This window comes from Rissa tridactyla, chromosome 9, assembly GCF_028500815.1.
Source record: "Rissa tridactyla isolate bRisTri1 chromosome 9, bRisTri1.patW.cur.20221130, whole genome shotgun sequence".
NCBI classification, from domain to species: Eukaryota; Metazoa; Chordata; class Aves; order Charadriiformes; family Laridae; genus Rissa; species Rissa tridactyla.
The window spans coordinates 38,902,559-38,923,522 of record NC_071474.1 but is presented as its reverse complement, the minus strand read 5'-3'; the positions used below and the strand labels follow the sequence as shown (position 1 = coordinate 38,923,522).

The 20,964-nt window shown below is 45.1% G+C and overlaps 1 protein-coding gene across 4 annotated transcripts; it reads left to right on the top strand.

Annotated features, from left to right (window-relative positions):
- The first annotated feature begins 107 nt into the window (after positions 1-107).
- On the top strand, positions 108-20,898 carry SLC25A43 (solute carrier family 25 member 43). Of its 4 annotated transcripts, XR_008468540.1 has the most exons (7): positions 108-442; positions 3,382-3,623; positions 4,611-4,783; positions 17,004-17,138; positions 18,238-18,509; positions 20,402-20,450; positions 20,566-20,895. XR_008468540.1 is itself a non-coding variant. In XM_054215063.1 (5 exons), exons 1-5 carry the CDS (start codon positions 171-173, stop codon positions 18,439-18,441), a joined length of 1,026 nt encoding a protein of 341 aa, XP_054071038.1. In that variant the 5' UTR covers positions 108-170; the 3' UTR covers positions 18,442-20,534. The 4 variants fall into 4 exon arrangements, 1 of the variants encoding a protein (XP_054071038.1); XR_008468538.1 differs by having other exon boundaries at positions 18,238-20,450; positions 20,566-20,898; XR_008468539.1 differs by lacking the exon at positions 20,566-20,895 and having other exon boundaries at positions 20,402-20,535.
- The last annotated feature ends 66 nt before the right edge of the window (positions 20,899-20,964 follow it).

Below are 20,964 nucleotides of genomic sequence, written 5' to 3'. Positions count from 1 at the left end.
GCGGGACCGGGGCGGGGCGGGCGGAGCCCCGCCTCACAGCGACCCCTGCCGGCCGAGGCTGGCAGCGCCACCCCCGCGCTGGCCGCGCCCCGCCGGGCCGGGCCGGGCCGGGCCCCGCCGCTGCCAGCCGCCGCGGTGCCGCCGCTCCGCTCCGCTCCGGCGGTCTGGCCATGGCCACCTGGCGGCGGGACGGTCGGGTGACGGCCCTGCAGCGGCTGGGCTGCGCCGGGCTGGCGGGCGCGCTGAGCCTCAGCCTGACGGCGCCGCTGGAGCTGCTGACGGTGCTGGCGCAGGTGGGCAGCGGGCACTGCCGGCGGGGGCTGCGCGGCGCCGGGAGGAGCCTCTGCCGCGCCGAGGGCCTGCGGGCCCTCTGGAAGGGCAACCTCACCGCCTGCCTCCGACTCTTCCCTTACAGCGCCCTGCAGCTCGCCGCCTCCCGCCGGTAAGCCGCTGGCGCCGGGACGGGGCCCCGGGCGGAGGGAGAGCAGCGCTCCCCCCCCAGCCCCGGCCTCCGTGTCCACTGCAAGAGGGGAGGGGCGGCGTGGGGGGCTTAGTCCGGTAAAGGGGCTCCTTAGAGCCTCTGCCTCAGCTGGGTGGCTGGCGGGTTGCGTGTCTGCTCTCCCCAGAGGCGGGCGCCCTGGCTCGTAACTTCATTTATTTAGTTTATTCAGCGCGTAGGAGCTCTCAGGGCCGGGTGATAAGCCAGAAAGTGCTTAGAAAGTCATAGCTGTTCTTCAAACGATGAAGGGTTGATACTCTGTTAAATCTCTTCTGCTCAGCCGGATTCCTTTAGACGTGAAGTCACAGTCACAATTTATTTTATTCATTTATGTTTTTTCAAGTATTTGTATTGCCTGTATCAAAAAAAAGGACAACAAAATCGTGATTCAAAATCTTTCACCCTATTATTATGCAGCAGTTGTTATGCAAATCAGATCAGTATAGAAGTCGACATGTGACATCGTTTATTTTAAGGTCTCGTTTTCGATAGTAACACAGACATTAAATTCGGGTAGACGCTGGAAGGACTGCAGCAGGGTCGACACGGAGCTCTGCTGACCTGCGCTGGCTCTTTCCTGGGATTCCCTTTTGCTGCCAGTATCCTTCAGCTTTGACAGGAGTGCCCGGCCCTTGGCAGGCAGCGGTGTTTTGCCAGCGGGAGGGTTGGGTTTCTCTCTCCCAGGTCAGCTGTGTGCATGGTGTGCACTTGACGTGTCCGCCCAGCTGAGCCATGGGTTATTCCGGTGTGGGGGCCGTGCTGGGTGGGGAGAAGCTAGCCACGTTGGCCAACCTGGCTAACTCGCCGCTTGCCTGGGTTGACACTGCACAGCTGGCCCAGGTCTATCATTCATCTGGCCCACCAAGAGTTGTCGTCCTCCCAGCTCTGCCTGGATGGAGCGACCCTGGAGTTGGGCAGCTTTGTTGTGTCCTTCTGCACAGGGATCCAAATAGGGGGAGGGATAATGGCAGAAGGACAGTAGAAACAGTGATTTAAATGTAAAACGCCCAGAAGAGTCAGTGTGTTGCACCAGCATAAACCATCTGATTTTGAGCAAAATAACTTCATTGTTTGTTCAGCTTGAAACAGTGCATTCCCGTTGCAAGGCTGTAGTTGGTCTCTGGTTTGCAGAGGGCGTTCTTTCGAATTATAAGTGTGGAAGTGGGCTACCAGGAAATTAAATAAGAACTGCCTACGCATATTTCTTGGTATGTTGTTTGGGTATTTTTTTAAGGTATTTTTTTAGTGGGAGAATGGTGTATATAAAGGCAAGAAATACAAAAAGAGAGAAATGTGACCTGGTAACTTAAGTAAATAGTAATGCCAGTTGCAGAGGGACCTGGGCACAGTCGGTAGTCCTGGGATGGGCGGCACGGAGGGCACTGGCCAGGGAAGGGGGGGTTCAACTGACTCTGCACTCCCTCTGCGGTCACAGTGCACAGATGCCATCTTTTCGTGGCTGTTTTAAATGTTATCTGGGTAGTGCCTGGAGACACCCCTGCCACCCTCCCCACGCATTTCTGCACGCACAGGAAAATCAGGCTGCGTTGCTTTAGGGACTGTACAAGACGCATAGGAAAATAAGTTTATGCCCTTTCGCTTCTGCTTGGCTGGTCTTTCTGCTCTGGGCTCTCTCCAGGGCACGAGACAAGTAGATGCAGGGATCTGCCATGCAGCTGAAAATGCACCCTTGTGAAAAAACATCAAATGAGCAAGCAGTGACTTGTAAATCTTTGCAAAATATTTTGTTCTGGACGTGGTAACACCATGTAGTTTGAATGTAAATCTGCTGTTTAGGCAGTTTAGTTAATGCTTCCAAAATAGAGTAATAAGTTTCTTTACCTCCAGCTGAGATTCTCCGCTCAAGTCTTTTTGCTTGCTGCCTCCATGACACTTCTGCCTGATGTAGGAGTGCCCCACATACACAGAAAAGTCCTTCTGTGCATCACAAATGCAGGAGTTGTAGGTTAGCCTTTAAAACTCTGTGCTTCAATTTCAAAATTTCAAATTTAGACCTAACCTCCTGAGCATAATAGTGCCTGGACATAAGTCTTCTCAAGAGAAGTATCTCTGTGGACCTTTCTGTCCCAAGATAAGCAACAGAGGAAGGCTGAGTTGTTCTCAGAAAGCCTGTGATGATGTTATCTATGTATTTCTTCTTACACGATAACTTTGACTAGGGGGGGTTGAACCAATGTCTCTAACTGATGACTGATGGTCAGAGAATTTCTTGCCGACATGTTTTAAGTCATGGCAATTTTCATCCTGTTGGTGGAAATGTAAGTGAGGATTTGGTGGTCAAAAATTACTTTTAAAGTCTCTTGCAAAGCAAACAAGTAAAACGTTTGAACAATTAGTCTGCATGTCTTTGAAGATTTTTTCATTGTTGAATTGATGCTCTGGACCTCCATCACGGTACCACAACTCATGCTGGGAACTGTGGTGTGGGTAGAGCTATGCAAGCTGCCTCTCAAAAAGCTCTTTCGGGTACTGGAAGTATTTTAGCTCAGTAACACTAAAATCAAAGCAGATTGCACTTGCGGAGTTATATATTCCAGTCCCTGACTTAATTGTTAACTATAACTTTTGCATTTCTGCACTTCTGTGCAGCGTGGATTTTCCCAAAATCTCTTTAGGCTCTTAGGCATGTTTTTTGGAGTCTGCTCATGTTTGCCAGTTCACGTGTTCTGTTTCACAGAGGTTCTGATGCTTGTATGGTGTTATATATGGTCAGGTCTTGGATGAAATACATGTTAAAGTTTCATCTCCTGCTGCTGAAGGGCCTTGTGGGCAGAAGAACAATTACATCGAGAATAACCTGCCTTAATTTTTCATGTGTTTTGTTGGTTCTGTCATTAATAGTTCCTCTTCTATGTGTTTAGACTTGTTATACTTTTCACGGATGAGTTGGGTCATATTTCCCACTGGAGAGCCATCATGGCAGGAAGTCTGGCTGGCATGGTTGCAACCATCGTGACTTACCCCACTGATGTAATTAAAACACGGCTCATTGTGCAGAACCGACTGGAACCATCTTACGAGGGAATTCTTCATGCTTTTTACAAAATTTATCATCAAGAAGGATTCCTTGCACTCTACCGTGGCGTTTCACCAGCTATATTAGGTAAAATAATAATGGGGAAAATCACCCCATTGCACATTGTTTATTGCAGCTATGTAGTGTGTTTGTTTGCTCACTTGATTTCAAAAGAAAATAGCGATGTTGTTCTGTAGAAGGTTTGTAGATTTACAAGGCATGACAATACTGATTATCTTTGCTGCAGCTTTATTGCTTCAAATTATGATCAAGTGCGTAGCATTTTATGTACGGTTAAGTGTTCAACAAAGTACTCTTTTCTTTCTTTTAGAGATGATCTAGTTGTGCTTGGATGCAAGATTTCCACCATTTAACTCTTAAAAAAAATATATATATATACACACACAGTGTTCCTAATTCCTATCTAGATGTGAGAGTGTTTCCCTAGCTGTTCAGTGAAAACAGTATGAGCAGTAATGTATAACTGATGTGAAAAGTGAAGATTAGTGATAGTCTCTCTTTACGTGAAATGACTTTTTCATTATTTATTTACTTTCTATAGCTTTTAAAAATGCCAGCACTTTCAGTCCACTCTTCCACAATATAACATTATAAAAAATGCATAATAATAATATATAATCCCACTATAAAATTGATGAGAGCATTAAACAAGCAACAGAGGACGGAACTATCCCTCATCAGCTTGGCTGAGGAGGCAGCTCTGTACAACTGCTGGGGTTGGGTTGGACTGAAGAAAGAGCTTGTCACAAAGAGATAACCCAGAGAAAGAGCTGACCTGTCATGAGACTAAAGCAATTAATAATTCTGGCAACGTGTGCATTTTAATATGTAAATATATGCCCCTGTCAGCACATCTAGGTGCTACAATACGGGTATTTGGTGGTAAACCAGTGACTAAAAAGTAAAGTTCTTCAAAATATTGATCGGGTTTGAGCAATGTGAAGTGTAAACTGTCAGCGGCTCATCCCGTCTTTCTAGGTTATGTGATGGGTAGCTCTGTTTCCTTAGTGTACAGTGTGTTGATACAAACCTTCTGTCCGGTTTTCTTTCTAGGTGCTGTCCCATTTTCTGCAGGCTCATTCTTTGTTTACATCAATCTGGACAAAATCTGGCGAGAACCCATAGTTCATTTCACTCCTCTTCAGAACTTCATAAACGGCTGTGTCGCAGCTGGCGTGGCACAGACGCTTTCTTTCCCCTTTGAAACTGTCAAGAGGAAGATGCAGGTATAGAGCATTTGTGGTACTAGTACTTTGTTATGGGCGCTTGTTGCAGGAGCCTGGGACAAGACTAGCCGGATGATCATGAGGGCCACTTTATTTCTCTTACCAGTAAGCTACAGAGGCTTTTAGGTTGGTTGGTTTTTGGTTTGGGGTTGGGTTTTTTTATTTTGTTGGGTTGTGTTTTTCAAGTCTGAATGTTACTGTTACAAGTGTGTTGTCACACTTTTAAGGTGGGTTCAAGTACTGTCATAGGATATGTGTATACTCTCAGACTCTGTGTCTTTAGCTTCATTTCTTTTCTTTTTCCTAGCAATTCCAACAAATTCTCACAGTTCAGAGTTGGCAAACTTTCAGTCAAATACAGACGTTCAGTCCCCTTGGTGGTAGGCAGGATGAATGAGATCCGTGTCATTTTCAGAGCCGGTGTGTCTGCCATTTATGCCTGATCTGTGTACCGGCAACCACAGGAAACGGGCACAGCAGGTATTAAGTCTGAAGGGCAAGGACTATCCCTGTTCGTTCTTATCATAGAATCATAGAATGGTTCGGGTTGGAAGGGACCTTAAAGATCATGGGCAGGGACACCTTCCACTAGACCAGGCTGCTCAAAGCCCCATCCAGCCTGGCCTTGAACACTTCCAGGGATGGGGCACGCACAGCTTCTCTGGGCAACCTGTTCCAGTGCCTCACCACCCTTACAGTTAAGAATTTCTTCCTAATATCCAATCTAAATCTAACTTCCCAGTTGCCGGTGCTGCTGCTTTCCTGGAGCATCAGCAACATGAGTTACTATATCAAGTTGTTATATCATTTTATATTATCTTGCCGATCCTTTCTCCTGAAAGTTTAGTAATAATGATTTTAAAAAAACAAAACACCAAACCAAAACAACCACTACCCCACAGCTTCCATCTCACTGACACAACTCATTTGATAATGTCGACTTTTCATTAGAACTTCATCAGTAGAGTGACAGTGAATAGTTGTCATCATCTGGTGGCTCTCTGGCTGTGGCATATGAGTTTGTTCTTTCAGCCCAGTTCATAGGACTGCAGGTTTATGGGTAGTCATTTGGTGTGGCAGCGTTATATAGGTCCCCCTCCCCCTCATCAGGTGATAGTCTGGCTCATAAGTCACAAGCTAGGAAAAGGGCAGTGAAACTGTGAATTCCCCTCTCCGGCTCCCCAGGTTCCCTTTTTCAGACAGGGCTTAGATCGGGTGGCGCAGAAGCCTTTGTTGCTCTCTCTCTCTTCATCTTGTAACAGAGGAGCTCAGCAGGAGAAATAATGTCTTTTATTAGACCAGATTTTTATGTAGCTTTAAGCTGGGGTCTGTCATCGGGTATCTCATAAAATGTCGCAGGTGAGAAAGAGATTCTGAGCATGCAAACTTGACCATTTTTTCCAGCTGTATCAGTGGGTCTAAGAAAAGCAGTTACTCCTTACAAGTCATCTTTATATCCTTAGGCTCACAGCAATACTGTTGCCCTAAAGAATAAAGAAAAAAAAAGGCATTTACTGTGCCATTTCTCCTTTCACGTTTTCTGCCGATACATCAGTTACTTGTACATTCAGTTTTCGTAACCAGTTCAGAAGTAACCTTCAGTTGTAACTGGGGTGATGTTAGTTCTGTGTCCAGCTTTGTCTTGACAGGCGCGTAGACCAGTGGAACAGGCCCATCTTTCATTTTCCTGCCACTAGGCTGTACTCTTTCACCAAAGGGATGCTTAAAACATCTGATTGGCACTTCTAGAATAAGAAGGGAACTGGGTTTTTTTCCTAAATATATAGGAAATGGATATGCTAAAACCACTTTGGATGGAAAGAAGGGCTCAACAACAGACAGGTGGGTTTTTTTCCTCATAGATGCATTGCAACAACTGAATAGTGACTTCCCATGCTTAGAGAGACACCTCCTCTTCAGTGATTTATTCTGAATGCATGGGATAAGGCAAAGGTGTTTCAGAAGAAGTAGCTGCCTCGGCGTGAAGGCCTGTAATTTATTTGTTTGGTACTGGAAATGGTGTCAGTCACAGAGGCTTGTCCGTAAAAGAGATCTGTTGGAAATCACACCCAAGCTGATACTAAGAGCTCACTGGAACTCATGTAAGGTCATCCAAGAAGTTTGTTTTACACAGTTAGCACCAGCGTATGGCCCAGCCTTGGAGGAACCAGGTCTGCTTTGTGCTTGCTTGCTGGCCTGTTCAGTTTGCAGGGTGGTGATCCGAAGAGAGAAATGTCTAGGACAGCACCAGGAAAGGTATTGTGCAAAGGGACCTAGAAAGGGGGAGAATAAAGAAGGGGAAAACAGAGCTTCAGGACATTTCAGGGTTCTGTAGAAAACAAGGGAGCAGATACTTGATCACAGTTTTTCTCAGACATCATATTCTGATCAGCTTCCATTCAGTGATTCACCTTTCTAGCTGATAAAAAGAAAAAAGAGGGGTGTACCAAAGCCTTCACCTACCCCAGGCCTGGTGTGAGTGCTGTGCAATGCACGTAGGCAAATGGTGGCTTTGTTTTGAAGCTACAAACACTGGTGTTGTGTATAAAGAGGAGCCCAGCACATTGCAGAGGTCAGTATCAAATCCTCTTCTTTCCCTTCCCTTCTGTCCCGCTGATCTGGCAGATGGAGGAATAGATGGAGACTTTTCCACCTGTTGTTGATGAGGAATGAGGGAGTTGTAAGACAGTCTCAGGAGCTTCAAAAACTGAGAAACTAGAACACGAGGCTGTCTCCTCTCATTCTGGGATGGAGTACAGCCTGATACCAGAACATCCAGTTCAGATCTTTACCTGACACACTAGGCGGTCTGGGAAGAGTTAGCTCCATTCATCTCCTCATCTAGACAGCACTTGAATTGTTTGCACAGACTAGGAAATGAATTCTGCTATGGGAGGAAGAATAAGGTGTTATTTTTAATCTCGGTGGTAATAATTTTGTTTCATCCTTTCTCATTTTACATATCTGAATCCTACACTTCCGACGTCAGCAGCTTCCGTCACTGACATCTGTGGGAGTAGGAGCTGACTGTCAGTGCACAATTCTTCCTCTGTGTTTTGGTGATGATTTATGATGTCAGATTTGCTCGGTAACCATGGCTTCTTCCCCCTCTGCTATTAAGAGTTATCTTTGTCATGTTCACTTTTTTTTTTTTACAAAGACGCTGTGTTTGCTAAATATACTTGAATGTTTTTCTTAAAAGAAATGTTATTAATATGAGTGAGTCTTATTGAATATGTGAGTCCTCTATGTTGTGCTTATCCTAATTTTATTCCTTTGTCTTCCCTTTTTCACTTTGCTCCTGATTGGCATGTTAGAGAATTAAGAGGTACTGTATGCATGTTTTGGCATGGAAATATGGCTTTTGTTGTGCGTCTGTAGGAGATTAGTGAAGGAGAGGGTTGTTCAAAGGGGTGTTCTGTATCAAATGCTTTCCTGACTCACTTTTATGCTATATCAGTTTCTGAACAAAAACTTACTGATCTTTATATCCTTCTGACTGTTATTTTTGGCTTTCCTTCCTTATCTCATATTACCTTGTTCTTTGTTAAATGCAGTATTTAAGCAATATTCAAGTACTGCACTTTTACCTTGCAGACTTGCATACGAGAACACTTTTTTTTTCTTTTTCTATTTTTTTTTGCCTTAAGTAGGGAAATACCTGCCTATGAATGAGTCTATGTCTAAGGGAAGCACTGGTTATACGTTTCCACTTCCCCACATCATCCTTTTGCTTGTGATGACCTTCGTAAGTGCATATTGGACTGAGCTCTGGCATTTCAGTAAGGGAAGATGAATTTAGACCTGCTATATGTTGTACAGAAGATTATTATTAGAATGACACCAATCCCAGGCTGTGCGTAGAACTGAAAATCTGCAAGCAAGTAAATGGTCAGTGCAAACCCAATACCCAAATTTGGCACTTCCCTCTGTGCACATGACCCTCAGAGGCAGGCTCAGGTACCCCTGGCTGGCGCTCCTCAGCCTTCCTTCCAAACGCACCTGGGACTTCAGTAGTTTTGTTGGGCAAAACGCACAAAGATGACCCTGAAGTTGCACCGATACTCCATCGACTGCACAGTTTCTCCTCACCTGCTTCCATGGACAAACTTTGCATAGTTTGCAGAAGCTCAGTCCTGTCCCCATATTTTTCTGGTATAATTTGTTTTAATTTCTGTGGCTGAAATTCGTCTAAAGCTCTCCTTCACCAGTAAATGCTACTCAGGGATAGATTTACCATCAAACCCCTGTAATATAGAATAAGCATGCTTTTCGCGTACTGCAGGATTCAGCACACTTTTGGTGTTGACTGCACAGCATCCACAAGTTGTGAGGACATCTCTCCGGGCAAAGCATTGTTCAGTAGTGATCTTTCTGTTCTAAAATCCAGGCTTTGAATTCCCTTCACTGGCATAAACAAACAGGCTTGCCGTTCTTGGTTGGTGTAGGCTGTTGCCACGCATGTCCCAAGCAGTGGCCTCTTTTCAGTGACAAAAGCGAATCGGTTAGGCCTCAGCTGCCTATAAACCTGCAGTGTGTTTTGAGGCTTTTTGTTGGGTATTTTTATTCTTTGGAATACAAGATGCTCTGCAAGTGCGAAAGCTGTTGTAAATTATGTAAATGCTATGAGTTCCTAGTAACCTGGAGAAAACTAAGCAGTCATTCCCTTTGTGAGGTAGCCTGTTTAATGTAAATGCAATCTTGTGCCCTGTTGGCACATTTGTAATCTGAAGTCAGTTAAAGGAGATACTGAAGTCTCTCTTTAAAAGTAGTGCTTTTCATCTAAGTATTTATTTAAAAATAGTCCCCTACCTATGTTCCTTGCATGGTAAAAGTCAGTCTAGCGAGAACTCAGTGTCTGAGATATAAACAAAGCCTTGGAAAAGAAAATGATGAGTGTTCGTTAGAAAAGCACCTTCTCCCTGCTGAAATGAGGAGACACAGTGCGCCTGCGTTGCTTAAACATGCGTAACTTGTGAAGAGCGCTCTGTCTTGGAGGTGGTTGCTGGTGCTGGCATGGCAGCCTCTGAAAGTTCTCAAGCTGCAGTGTCCCTGCTGTTTGTGAGATCTGTGTTCTTGTCAGCTGGGAATACGAAAGATATTGGAGTCATGACCCGGTTTAAAAATAAGAAATCCTTTTTGGGTCATGTGGTTCTCACGACATCTCAAAAGCATATGTGCTCTGAGACTTCGTGCAGGGAGACCCTTTAATAGTGAACGGCATGAGAGCCTGAGCCTTGAAAATGTTCAGAGATTGAGCCATTTGACCACACAGAGTGGCAAATTCCATAGTGTGTAGGCAAATAAGGAGCAATATTGCTACTTTTAGTCTGATTGCCTGTGGAAGTAAGGCTTATGTGGTTGCTAGCTGTCTGTCCTTGCCCCCAGTAACTTTTGATCCTGCTGTCCAACTAAACTTGACAGAGGAGTGGAAGTTTCGGGGATATTAACTTCCTTCATGTTTTATGAAAACAAGTCCACAGACAGAGACGAAACTCCAAAAATATTTCACCTGAAGGGCAGGCTGCAGTGTGAGTTCTTACTTTTCTTACTTCTCCCTATGATCTCATGCTCCCCTTCTCCTTGCTGCTGGGGTTCAGGCATCAGCCAGGACCCTGTGCCCCGGGTGGTACTGGAACTTGGGACAAGCCTGGCTCCTCTGATTATTAGCAAATAGGTAATAGGCATCAGATTCTGCTTTTGGTAAAATCCCTTCCTTCCATCTCTCTTTCCCTATGTCTTAAATGCTTTGAGCTACCAGCATTTTTAATTGTTTTGTTGATGTTGCTATAAAGATATTTTATACCACTTTCTCTGAGGCTGTTGCAGAATAGTGCCCTGCTGCTTTGGGAAGTACTCGGTTGAGACAATGCTTGAAAAAAGCTACTGAGGGTAACATGGTCTCTGCCTTCTGTAACAGCCCAGATCAGCTTTGTGCATCTGAACAAACCTCAGAAGCATTTCTCTTAGATCCCCAGACGTCCACAGGAGACAATTGTGAAAGCTGACTGCCTGTGAAGTTGAAACACTGAACAGTGACAGTGGAAAAACTGGATAAGAGGGAAAAATCATAAATCAGGAATCAGAAGCAGGACTGGGCTGATCTAACAGTCAGGTCTGCCTTGTGACAGCTCGTACTACATCTAGCGGGCTTTAACGCTATTCATCCAAGGAGCTGTGGTGTGACAAGTATGTAATACTTGCTCTGAGGTGGATTACAGAAGCAGCTTAGCACTGCAGCACTGTGGCCTGCAGAAGAAAAGCAGGAAAACGCAGTGTGCCCATTTGAAATGCAGGAGGCCTGAAGGAGGGCAGAGTGCAGGTCTCTCCGGATGGTTTTCCCAGGCGCTGCGGTGTCCGCCACGCTCCCAGCCCTGGATTTGGTAGTGCCAGCAGAGCACGGCCGCCGGCCTCTTGCAGCCTCCGCAGCTCTGTGAGCAGGGTGGTACAAGCCACAGCTCTTTAATCTGCTTTGGGGCACATTAGATGGTTAACTTAGGCCACCTTTTGAACCTCGGTAAGCTCAGCCAGCGGATGGGGCCTGACCTGGGTTAGGGTACGCTGCTGTGCCCACACAACTATTAGAGATATAATTTTCAGTGGGGAGACAGTAATGTCCCCGGAGGACAGCTATCACGAGTACTTCTGCATCAGTTACATAGGAGAGCCTTGTATTCATGTGTCTGTGCTTAGAATAACGTGCCTGTGACATGTAAGGTGATTAATTATGCAAAATACTGCATAAACAGGAGCGAACGTGTTATGGACACTCTCTTCTTTTATATCTGATTTATTTTGATTTGGTGTAATTCCTTACTTCATCCACATAAGGCCAATGGAGATACGTCCTCTGTAAAGCCCCAGTCCTGTAAGATGTTAATTTTCCCCTCGGTTCCTACACAGACAGCAGGAGATGTGCCAACTTGCTGTTCACTCTGTGAAGTGTGGGACCAAGCTGGTCTGCCTAATGGTTCACACCATTAAATAAAGTAGTGATAATGTGCATGAAAATGGTGAACCCCTTTGTGAGGATTGAGCTGAACCATCAGGAGGCATTCATGAACCACCCAGAGGTGCCCATGCAAGAGGTTTGCACTGCCTTGAGGAGAGAGACCTCTACATTCCATATCAAAGATTTCTTCATCCCACAGGCATTAAAAGCAGGGAAAGCTTAGGTTCAGTAGCAAAGGAGAGATCCTGCAACAAACCTTGAAGCCTCGAGACTGGCAATAATGTATTTAAAGCTAACAGTCAAACTTCTGAGCAAGCGGTGAACTGTTTTGCTCACTCGGTGTTATTGGTCTCAGAAAGGCGAGATGGTTTGGCCCCAGTTCAGGTTACAGAGGAGAGAACGACGTGTTCCTAGAGTGCAGGAGGCTGGAGGTCAGCTGCTTGGCCGTGCTGCTCTGGAACCCATTGCCTCCTGGTCGCTTGTCATCCTGTACCTTCCTGCATGCCTGAATGCCTGTGGTGGACTTCACCCAGGGGTAAGTCAGCGTTACCAAACCACTGACACAGAAAAGACAATGACAGCTGTCCTCCAGGGAAGGACTGTTTAGCCCAAGAGAATGCATGCTTTTTCCCCCCAATATTAATACTTATTTACATTTTAATTCTTTCTTATTTGGGTGGAATGAAATACTCTTTCAAGCATTCAGCCTTCTCTTGAGTGAAATTTCTGTTGGCTGCAGTGGCATTAGCTTGAATGAAAACTGCAATCTTTGTCCTTCAGTTTCCTTTGAACTACAGTTACGCTTGCCTGTTGCATGTGTCCTTCTTTAACCCAGACTGTAGACTTCTTATTTTAGCTTGCAGATTAAGAGTGTGAACTCTTGAGCTGTGTTGTGAAGTGCCTTGCTGTGCTTTTTTTTTTTTTTTAAGTTGATCAGAAGTGTAGGACACCTGAATCTATTGAAAATATATAATTAACAAGCAATTTTACTATATCTACCATCAGGGTAGCATACCACCTGTGGCAGCTATTCACTCTTAGTTGATCTTGTGCCAATGGTAGTGTGTACTCAAAAAATAAATAGCAAATCTTTGTACCAACAAACTTTATGAACAGGGAAGGGAGGAAAAAAAGTACATGAATTGAGAGGAGGGAGGTATTTCCAAGTCGTCTCCGATAGATGTAAATTCAGATAGTTGCAAACCAAAAATGTCCTAAAGAGCAAGGGGGAATTTTGTATCAGCTCGAGTGGCCTGACTGCCGCGTCTGCCATTCCCTATCCAGTGGTCTCTGTTTGGTCCCCATGCGGCTACTGTGAGCCTTGGGAAGATTCAAGTGACTGATCTTTTGATGGGCACAGTTCCCACTGCACCTGCGGTGAAATACACCCGTCCTTCAATCCTGAGAAGAGGAGGAGAGGGGCTGGGGCAGGTCATTGAAGTGGAAATCTTTGTAAGGGTCTGTTAGATTAGTTCCCAAAAAAGGGACTATGTTGTTCTGGCAGCCACTTCATGATGCAGACAGTGGGAGAGATGGCGTCTGAAGAGTCTTCAGGTAACAATTAACTTTAATAATTAACTTGAGTTTCGTCATGACACTTCACCCTTATTTAAATATTTTGTTGATCTAAAAAAATGTGAGTGCAGGTAGTTGGTTTGTTGGGTTTTTTTGTACATGTCTCACTTGGGTTTAGACTGTCAGAACAGAGTGCCAACTTTGGGGATGTATCACAGTGACTTAGTAGACTTGGTAGCCTCTGGCTACTAAAAGTCTGTGTTTGTGAGACAGCAGATGGAGCCAATTCTGCATTTGATGTGCTTTAACCATTTAGAGAGCCTATCGTCCATCAGAGGTAAAACGATTAGCAACTTAGCCCTGCTACTAGTATGACTAACAAGTTGGCACTCTGTTATCAGTGCAGTGCGCTGTACTGTGTCTCCAGCCTTCTGCAGTATGAGAGAGCCGTAACTGGGGCGGAGGGAAGTCTATAAAAATGTTCATAACAAACAGGTTTCCATGCAGCAGCCCATAGTGTCAAGGGCTGTCAAAAGAAAAGGAGTTCAAGCTGCTTTGAGGTGCACGGCGTGAAACGCCTCTGTCATAAACCTGATCTTTTGGGTATGAGGTTAGCTGTTTGATTTGTATATCACAGTAGGTTCCTGCAAAAAAGGTAGAGAAACTAGTTTGATCTGTTTGGTTACTTCCATTTTCTGGCTCTGGTGCCACAGGGCGGTTGCGAGGATTGCGGTGCTGTAAACATACTTTGATGATGCAGAACCACCCAAAACCCACAGCTGTTTTTTTCATTAAAAGCAGTGCCAAACGAAATGCCTTCCTAATTCTTTTCTTTTATTAATACATATTAACTTTGTTTAGCTGTGTTCCAAAATACTGACGTTTTAACTACGCACTGATACAGTTTTTAGTTTTCCTTTTGCAGTCGGTGATTCTGAGATTCTGTGGACAATTCTTATTTAAATACTGTGTCTAGGGTCCTAGGAGCATACTGTTCCTGTCCAGAAAGACTGGCAAAGCGTACTTCACCCCATAGACTGAAATCTTGAAAATGGCTGTAACCATGGTGAATGTTACTATAAGTAATCTTTCAGTAAGTCTCTTAAGAGGTCTATGTCTGTGGGCAAATTAGAAATCTGGGGGTTTGACTTACCTGTTCCTTTTTAACTGTCTTCTGGATGTGTTTACTGCATGCAGAATCCTACTGAAACCTGCAGCGTGCTTGTCGCCTGTCTGGGTGTTGTAGGCAGTACCGTAATCAAAACCTGTCAATATGTACCTTTGCAATGTATGCAGTAACGAAGTGGATTAAAGTCAAACTCATGTGGTTAATTCTGGGAGGTCACTTAAAAAGGAAGGGAATCGCATGTTAACAGCATTCCTGCTTTCCTGAAGCCTTTTAGAAACCTGTCCCTCCTCACTGCTTGGCTGCCTGTAACTTCCTTTAATAAAAAAAAACTCGTGGAAACTGGCTGGCAGTCCAGAAAGCAGAACGGGGTTTTGAATGTCTCCTATGACCGCTGGTGCATTTTTGAGGATACTTACATCATTGGGTGCTCTTCTAAGCATCCCTGGTGCTACTATCACCATTCCTAGTGGTCCCTGAAGTCTCAGTTGCAGCACTCGGCATCTTCTACAGTACAGCCATGGGAGTCTTTGTGCAGGAGTTTCTCAACTGCTGTACATTAAGGCTTGAAAGTAACAGAGCCAAGCAGGCAGCTGAGCTTCCTTGTAGCATATGAGCAGAAGGGAACATGTGCACGACCCATGAGGATAAGGGACTCTTGGCTACCAGACTAGCTCCACTACCTTGAACTACTTGCAAAGACAGGGCTGGTAATACTGTAAAATCACAGCGGTAAAATCCCACAATGCCTGCCTCTCTGAGTCTTGAAACAGGAAGCTGTGGGAGCTTGCACCAGAGTTAGGAATTATGGAAACAGCTGCAGCCCCATGAAATTAGCGAGGCCATTGTAGACATAAAGAGGACAGCAATTAGAACAGTTGAAATACTTTCTTCCCCCACCCCCCAAAATGTGATCCCTCTCTCTTCCCCCCCCCCCCCCAAAATGTGATCCCTCTCTTACAAATCAGGTATACTGTTGAGAAAGTTCAGAGAGAAGCAAATGCTTCTGTTGTCTCCTCCTTAACGCGTGAAAGACCATGGAATAAATACTCAGCCCCATTCTTGTCTGGCGTAAAAGAGCCAGGACATGGTAAAGGGGATCCGGAAGATAACAAATCAGGATGTGATGGAAGCCTATTGCCTTCTTTCTCAGTGCAGACCGCTGTTTTCCCAAAATCGCCTCCCAAAGCCCTGTCAAAAGGAAACTCTATGGTTTTACCGACTACCTACCATTAGAAGTAGTTCACATGCTTTTCAATCATGCACAAAAAAAGTGAGAAAAAAATCATTATATATAAAAATTATATATAATTTTTTGTAGATAAAGACTATGTAGAAAGCGTGGGGAGTGATTAGGGTTTTTTTCTTAGCTTCTAAATTTCATCAGTAGGCTTGCCAGTAATGCAAGGGGATGCAACAGCATTAAAACTATTTGACTAGCAACTTCTCTTACATACCTGGAGCATGAGTTTTGGTCTGTTTCCATTTCCAGCATCTAAGTTGCCAAGTATTTGAAATGCTATAGCTGAGGCATCTAGAAAATGTCATCACCACTTGTCGGTTTGTGAGAGGCTTGTCACAGGCTTAGCAGCTCTACACCACATGGTGTTTCAGATCAATGAGGGGATAATGATATCCGTATTCACCAATCAATTAACTGTACAAGTCCCATTTTTATCAGACTTCTGTCCTGTGGTGTTCAGCTTGTCATCAGCTCGTGTCCTGGGGTCCCCACACACTCCCAACTGAAGAGAGTCACTTGCCAGGTGTTTGAGTGAAACCTCTATTTGCTGATGCAAAATAAACCCATGGCTGCATGTGCACAGATGGATGAGGATGGGATTATTGAAGGTCGGGTTATCCTGTCTGTGCTAACGCAGTAGGAGATTAATGAAGGAAGGATTTTGCTGTTAAAAATGACCCACTACACTTCTTCCATGTGAACAGACGCCGTCTACACTGCAGCTGGAAATGTAGATGCAGTCCGGCAGGATGCTCCTGAGCTAACTTTAACCAGCCCGGGTCAACCGACCATGGTGGGCTTGTACAGCCTGGGCTGAAATCTGTGTTTCTCCCTTTCTGCTGTGCTGTTGGTTCTCAAACCGTGGTACATTTTGCCCTTCTCACTGTGGGGTGAACACAGCCTCAGCAGCCAGAGTCAAGTCAGCACGTTCTTGGTTTTGCTCAGGATTACAGGGTGGCAGTGTGGCATCTGGGGACAGCCCCAAGCACCCCTCTGATAGGTACTGTGCTGCCGGCGGTGTGAAGCACCTATCCCCAGACCCCAGCAGCCGGCAGATGGGGGGCTGATGAATCATGTGGCTCTGGTTCGGATGGTTTCTCTTCACAAGGGTGGGATTTGTTTCTAGTAGTGGCATGGCACCATAGGAAGTGCTGTGTGAAATTACTGCTCTCTTTCGTACCTATCAGAGCAAATTCCCTCCCTTTTTAGTTTGTATTTCAAGGCAAAATAGCTGATTCTTTTGGGTTGATGTAAGAATATGGATCAGTCTGTTGAAACCTGGCATTAAGTGTTCCTTATGTACCAGAATGGAGAAAATAATTATCTTTAATTACTTTGGTTTTCATTTGCGTGTTCTAAATCCCGCTGGCTGTCTCTCAAACAGGCCCAGAGTCCCTGGCTTCCCCACTACGGAGCAGTGGATGTCCATTTTGCTGGCATGGCTGACTGTTTCCGGCAAACAGTGAAGAACAAAGGTGTGCTGGGACTCTGGAGTGGACTCACACCCAGCCTGCTCAAGGTGAGGTTTTGCTTTCATCCCGATCACAGACTATCCTGAAGCAATCAACACACGCTTTTGGACAGTTGGGGTTATAAAGCTTATGACGTGCCTCCAAACTTATTAGCAGATTATAGATGAGAGAGTCCGTGACAGAACAGATATAACCTCAGGCAGGTTTTAAACTAGCTTTTGGAACTCGGTTTGGTCGTATTTCCCCAAATGCAAGCTTGGCTTCTGGATGTCACTACCTTCAAGTTCATTTGAACGTCCTTAGAGCAGGGAGTGCTGCTAACAGACGAGCCAGGGTATGGCCGGGGGATTGCAAGTGATCCACTGACGACAGCTAAACAAGTTCTGTGTCTCAGCTGAGCTCCAGTAATTCGGCAGGTTGTGCTGAGCTGTAAAGAAAATTGCACTTGTAGAAGCCACTTCCCCAGAAATCAAAAGTAGTACTTTCGACCAGCTAGTTAGTGCATGTGTATCAGTTACTACAGCCCTTCCTGAGTTGTAAGCACGAAATAAAGCACGGTAGCTTAAACAGAAGGTAATTTAGTTTATATAAATACATTTTATATTGCTGCAGTGAGGATTACTTACATGGGGTACTGCAGGTCAGCTAATGAGTGGTAATTGAGCGACAACATGATTGATTGCGGTGGCTGGCCTGTGCCTGGCCCTACCTTGGCCGGTATAAAGCCACATGGCACCACAGCTGCTGATTCCGCATGGGGCAAGAGAAGGAAATTGTTCAGTCTCTCTGCTGTATGTAAAATAAACCCCACACTTCCTACTGGGATTTTCTGAGGTTATTTAGGATTTGCTTAGGTATTTGACAAGTTGTCATAATCTACAGGCTAGCACAGACCTTGTTCCTCACAATATTGTTATGATTAGTTATGTACCAATAATAAACTCCTGCTTTTAGCATGCTGCAGGTGCCAGCCCAGTTTGGAGGTGAGACTCTGATTTTATATAAATGAGCACAGGTCATTGAGCAGACTAGATCAGATTTGAAGCCCTAGAAGTTTCCTCTTTAAGAACATCTAAGCTAAGAATGCTACTAGTGAGTCTAATATTGCTTTTTTATCTTATGTTGCTTTTTTTTATATTTTATCAGATTGTCCCATACTTTGGTGTTATGTTTACCACCTTTGAATTCTGCAAGCGGGTCTGTCTGTACAGAAACGGTTATATTGAATCTCCTTTAAATTACAAGCTCACTCCTGGGGTGGACCAGAGTTTACAGCCACAAGAACTGAGAGAATTAAAGCTCCTCCGAAGGGAAAATTTTGAGCCAAGGAAATCGGCTCTTGAAAACTGACATCAGTGTCTATAAACACAATACCTTTCTTAAGGAACTTCGCAAGAAAAACATGCTGAACTTAACAGGTACCAGCGTCTCAGCGGATTGCGTGGTTTTAGTAGTTGGGAGACACCAGTGGCAGGAATGAATAAATCTTGTATCTCATTTTCTGAATGGATATAAACAATATGAATAGCAAGCATATACTGAAGAGCAGAGATGCAACTAGTTTGAAAATGCTGTGCTATTGGAACTTGAAATTACATTCTTCTGGGTGCTTTTAAATACTGAATAGCCATTATGAGATAAAACCACTTGCAGAAAGGCAAGAGAACTCAGGGGAGAGTATAAATTGTGTCTCCAAAAATATTAAGAAAATTCAAATGGATTTTTTTAAGTAATCTGAGATAACTGAGTCAGCCAAAAATGATATAGACAGACTAGAATACATACAGCATGCAAGAATTTCTACTGAAATATCTTTTTTTTTAGTGATACTGTGTGGATATGGCATTCTGCAGATGCAGAATTAGTCTTAGTTCAGTCACACTCCAGAATCCACTCTTCAGTTTTTGAGACTTACTAGAGAATAATAATTTTGTATGAATCTTTGGCGTAAAGATGAAAATACGCTGCTGCAACTGTGCTTTTGCTAAGAGAGAATTGTAATGTGCAACATGAACTGTAATACACTGGAAAGACAATCTTGCAAACTTAGGTGCATACCGGAAAATCTTACCCCCCTTTCTCCTGTGTTGTTACTGCATGTATGTGAATTATTGCAGGCTTTGAAAAACAGTTTTCCTGAAGTTCTCTAATTGAAATATTTACTGAAAAATGCAGTTCTTAAATGTGTTAGATAGATATTTCAGAGCCACGAACCTTGTTGTGTTGTTCTGGTTAAAGCTCTATTTTTATATGAAACTACTTTGTAGTTCCTGTGCACAGACCCAGGCCTACTGTGCACTGCGCTGCTCAGAACTTGCCAGCAGAATAGCACTGTGCACACAACCTGTGATTTTTCCACTTTAACTGCCATGATTCAGGAGCCACGGATAGTTTCTGTAGATAGGAACCTCTCTGCAGGACCTCCAGGTTGTGGCCAATGCAATTGACGGGCCTCTGACCAGTCCAGGGAGCTTTTGGGCAATAAAAGATCATCTGGGTATTACACCTGAGGACCTGCGGTATTGCTCCGGTTCCTTTGCAGAAGTACAGCTGTGGGACAGCCCCATCCTAGTGCCTTCTGGTAGAGAACGTTAAACCCCGCGTCCCCGTGGGAAGGGGGCTCTGCCCTCTGCGGCGTGTCCCATCAGCTGTGGCCATGTGTGAATGGCTGCAGCAGCCCGGGCTCACCACAGGGTTTGTCTCCTGTTTTACACAGCTTTTTGTGTATGTTTTTGTACTGTTTATGTCCCTGCTGGGTGGAAATAAGTAAATCTCAGAAACTGCTTGGTTAGGCCAGGTCAGGTTGGGATGAGGGAATGGCAGGTTGATGCAGGAATGGTCTGTGACTACGCAGAGAGATTTGCAGTAAGATTTGGGATAACTGTAAGGCCTTTCTTGCACCTAGAACTCAACATTTATGTACCCTGCAGCTGAGGTCTTGCAGTATCTCTCTTAATGGGTTTGCTCAGTTCTGCTGCAGTGGTGCTTCATACTGGTTTTCTTCTCAGAGAAGAAATGCAAGCATTGATAGCAAAAATTAAGATGTCAGCAGATCTGATGGCTTGTGCATCACACTGAGGCTGTAAGTGCTTTTGGCTCTCTAATCAACCTGCCTAGTGAGCGTGTTTGTCTGTGCCTCAGTTTCCCCATCTGCACGGTGCGGGTAATAATACTGAGACTCGTTTGAGGTGTAAGAATAAGGGGATGTGACTTGTGAGTGCATTGGGGAGGAACGGATTTCTAAAGAGTGCCCTTACCTTGTCCAAGCATACCATGTATGCTTTTTTACTGATGTTTTATTTCTAAATAGATTTTGAGTGATGGGTGCATACGCATGTCTGATCAGCTCTTCAAACCGGGTAAGAGTTGAGTGAGTCAAAAACTTACCTCTCACTTGTTTCTGATATGCTAATAACACCTTTGTATTGTAATGTGCGCCTACGACCTATAAATCACTTATTAACCTTTTATCAGCCAAGCCTCTCCTTTGCGTAATCACACCTGTGCCTCAGAAATCCCCCAAAAGGGAACGCTAAAATACATAAAACCGCACTGAAACGGGAGTGGATCAGCAGTGGGTCCCTTACATGTGAAATGGTGTATGACCGTGGTGAACCATCGCAGGGACAGCTGTTGGGTGACGTTTTGGGAAGGCCCGCTCCCCGCCACGGGGGCTGCCCGGGGAGGGGGACGGGGCGGCCGGCGTGGTCCCGGCAGGGGGCTTGAGGGGGTGCCCCCCACGCCGGGGACGCGGCGGGGTGTGCCCCAGGGGGGGTGCTTGCCTGCGTGTGCTCCCGCGGGTCCCGGCCGCGCGTCCCCCCAGCGGGGAGGCCGGCGTCCCCCCCCATGTGCCCCCCGCCGCCTGCCGCGGCG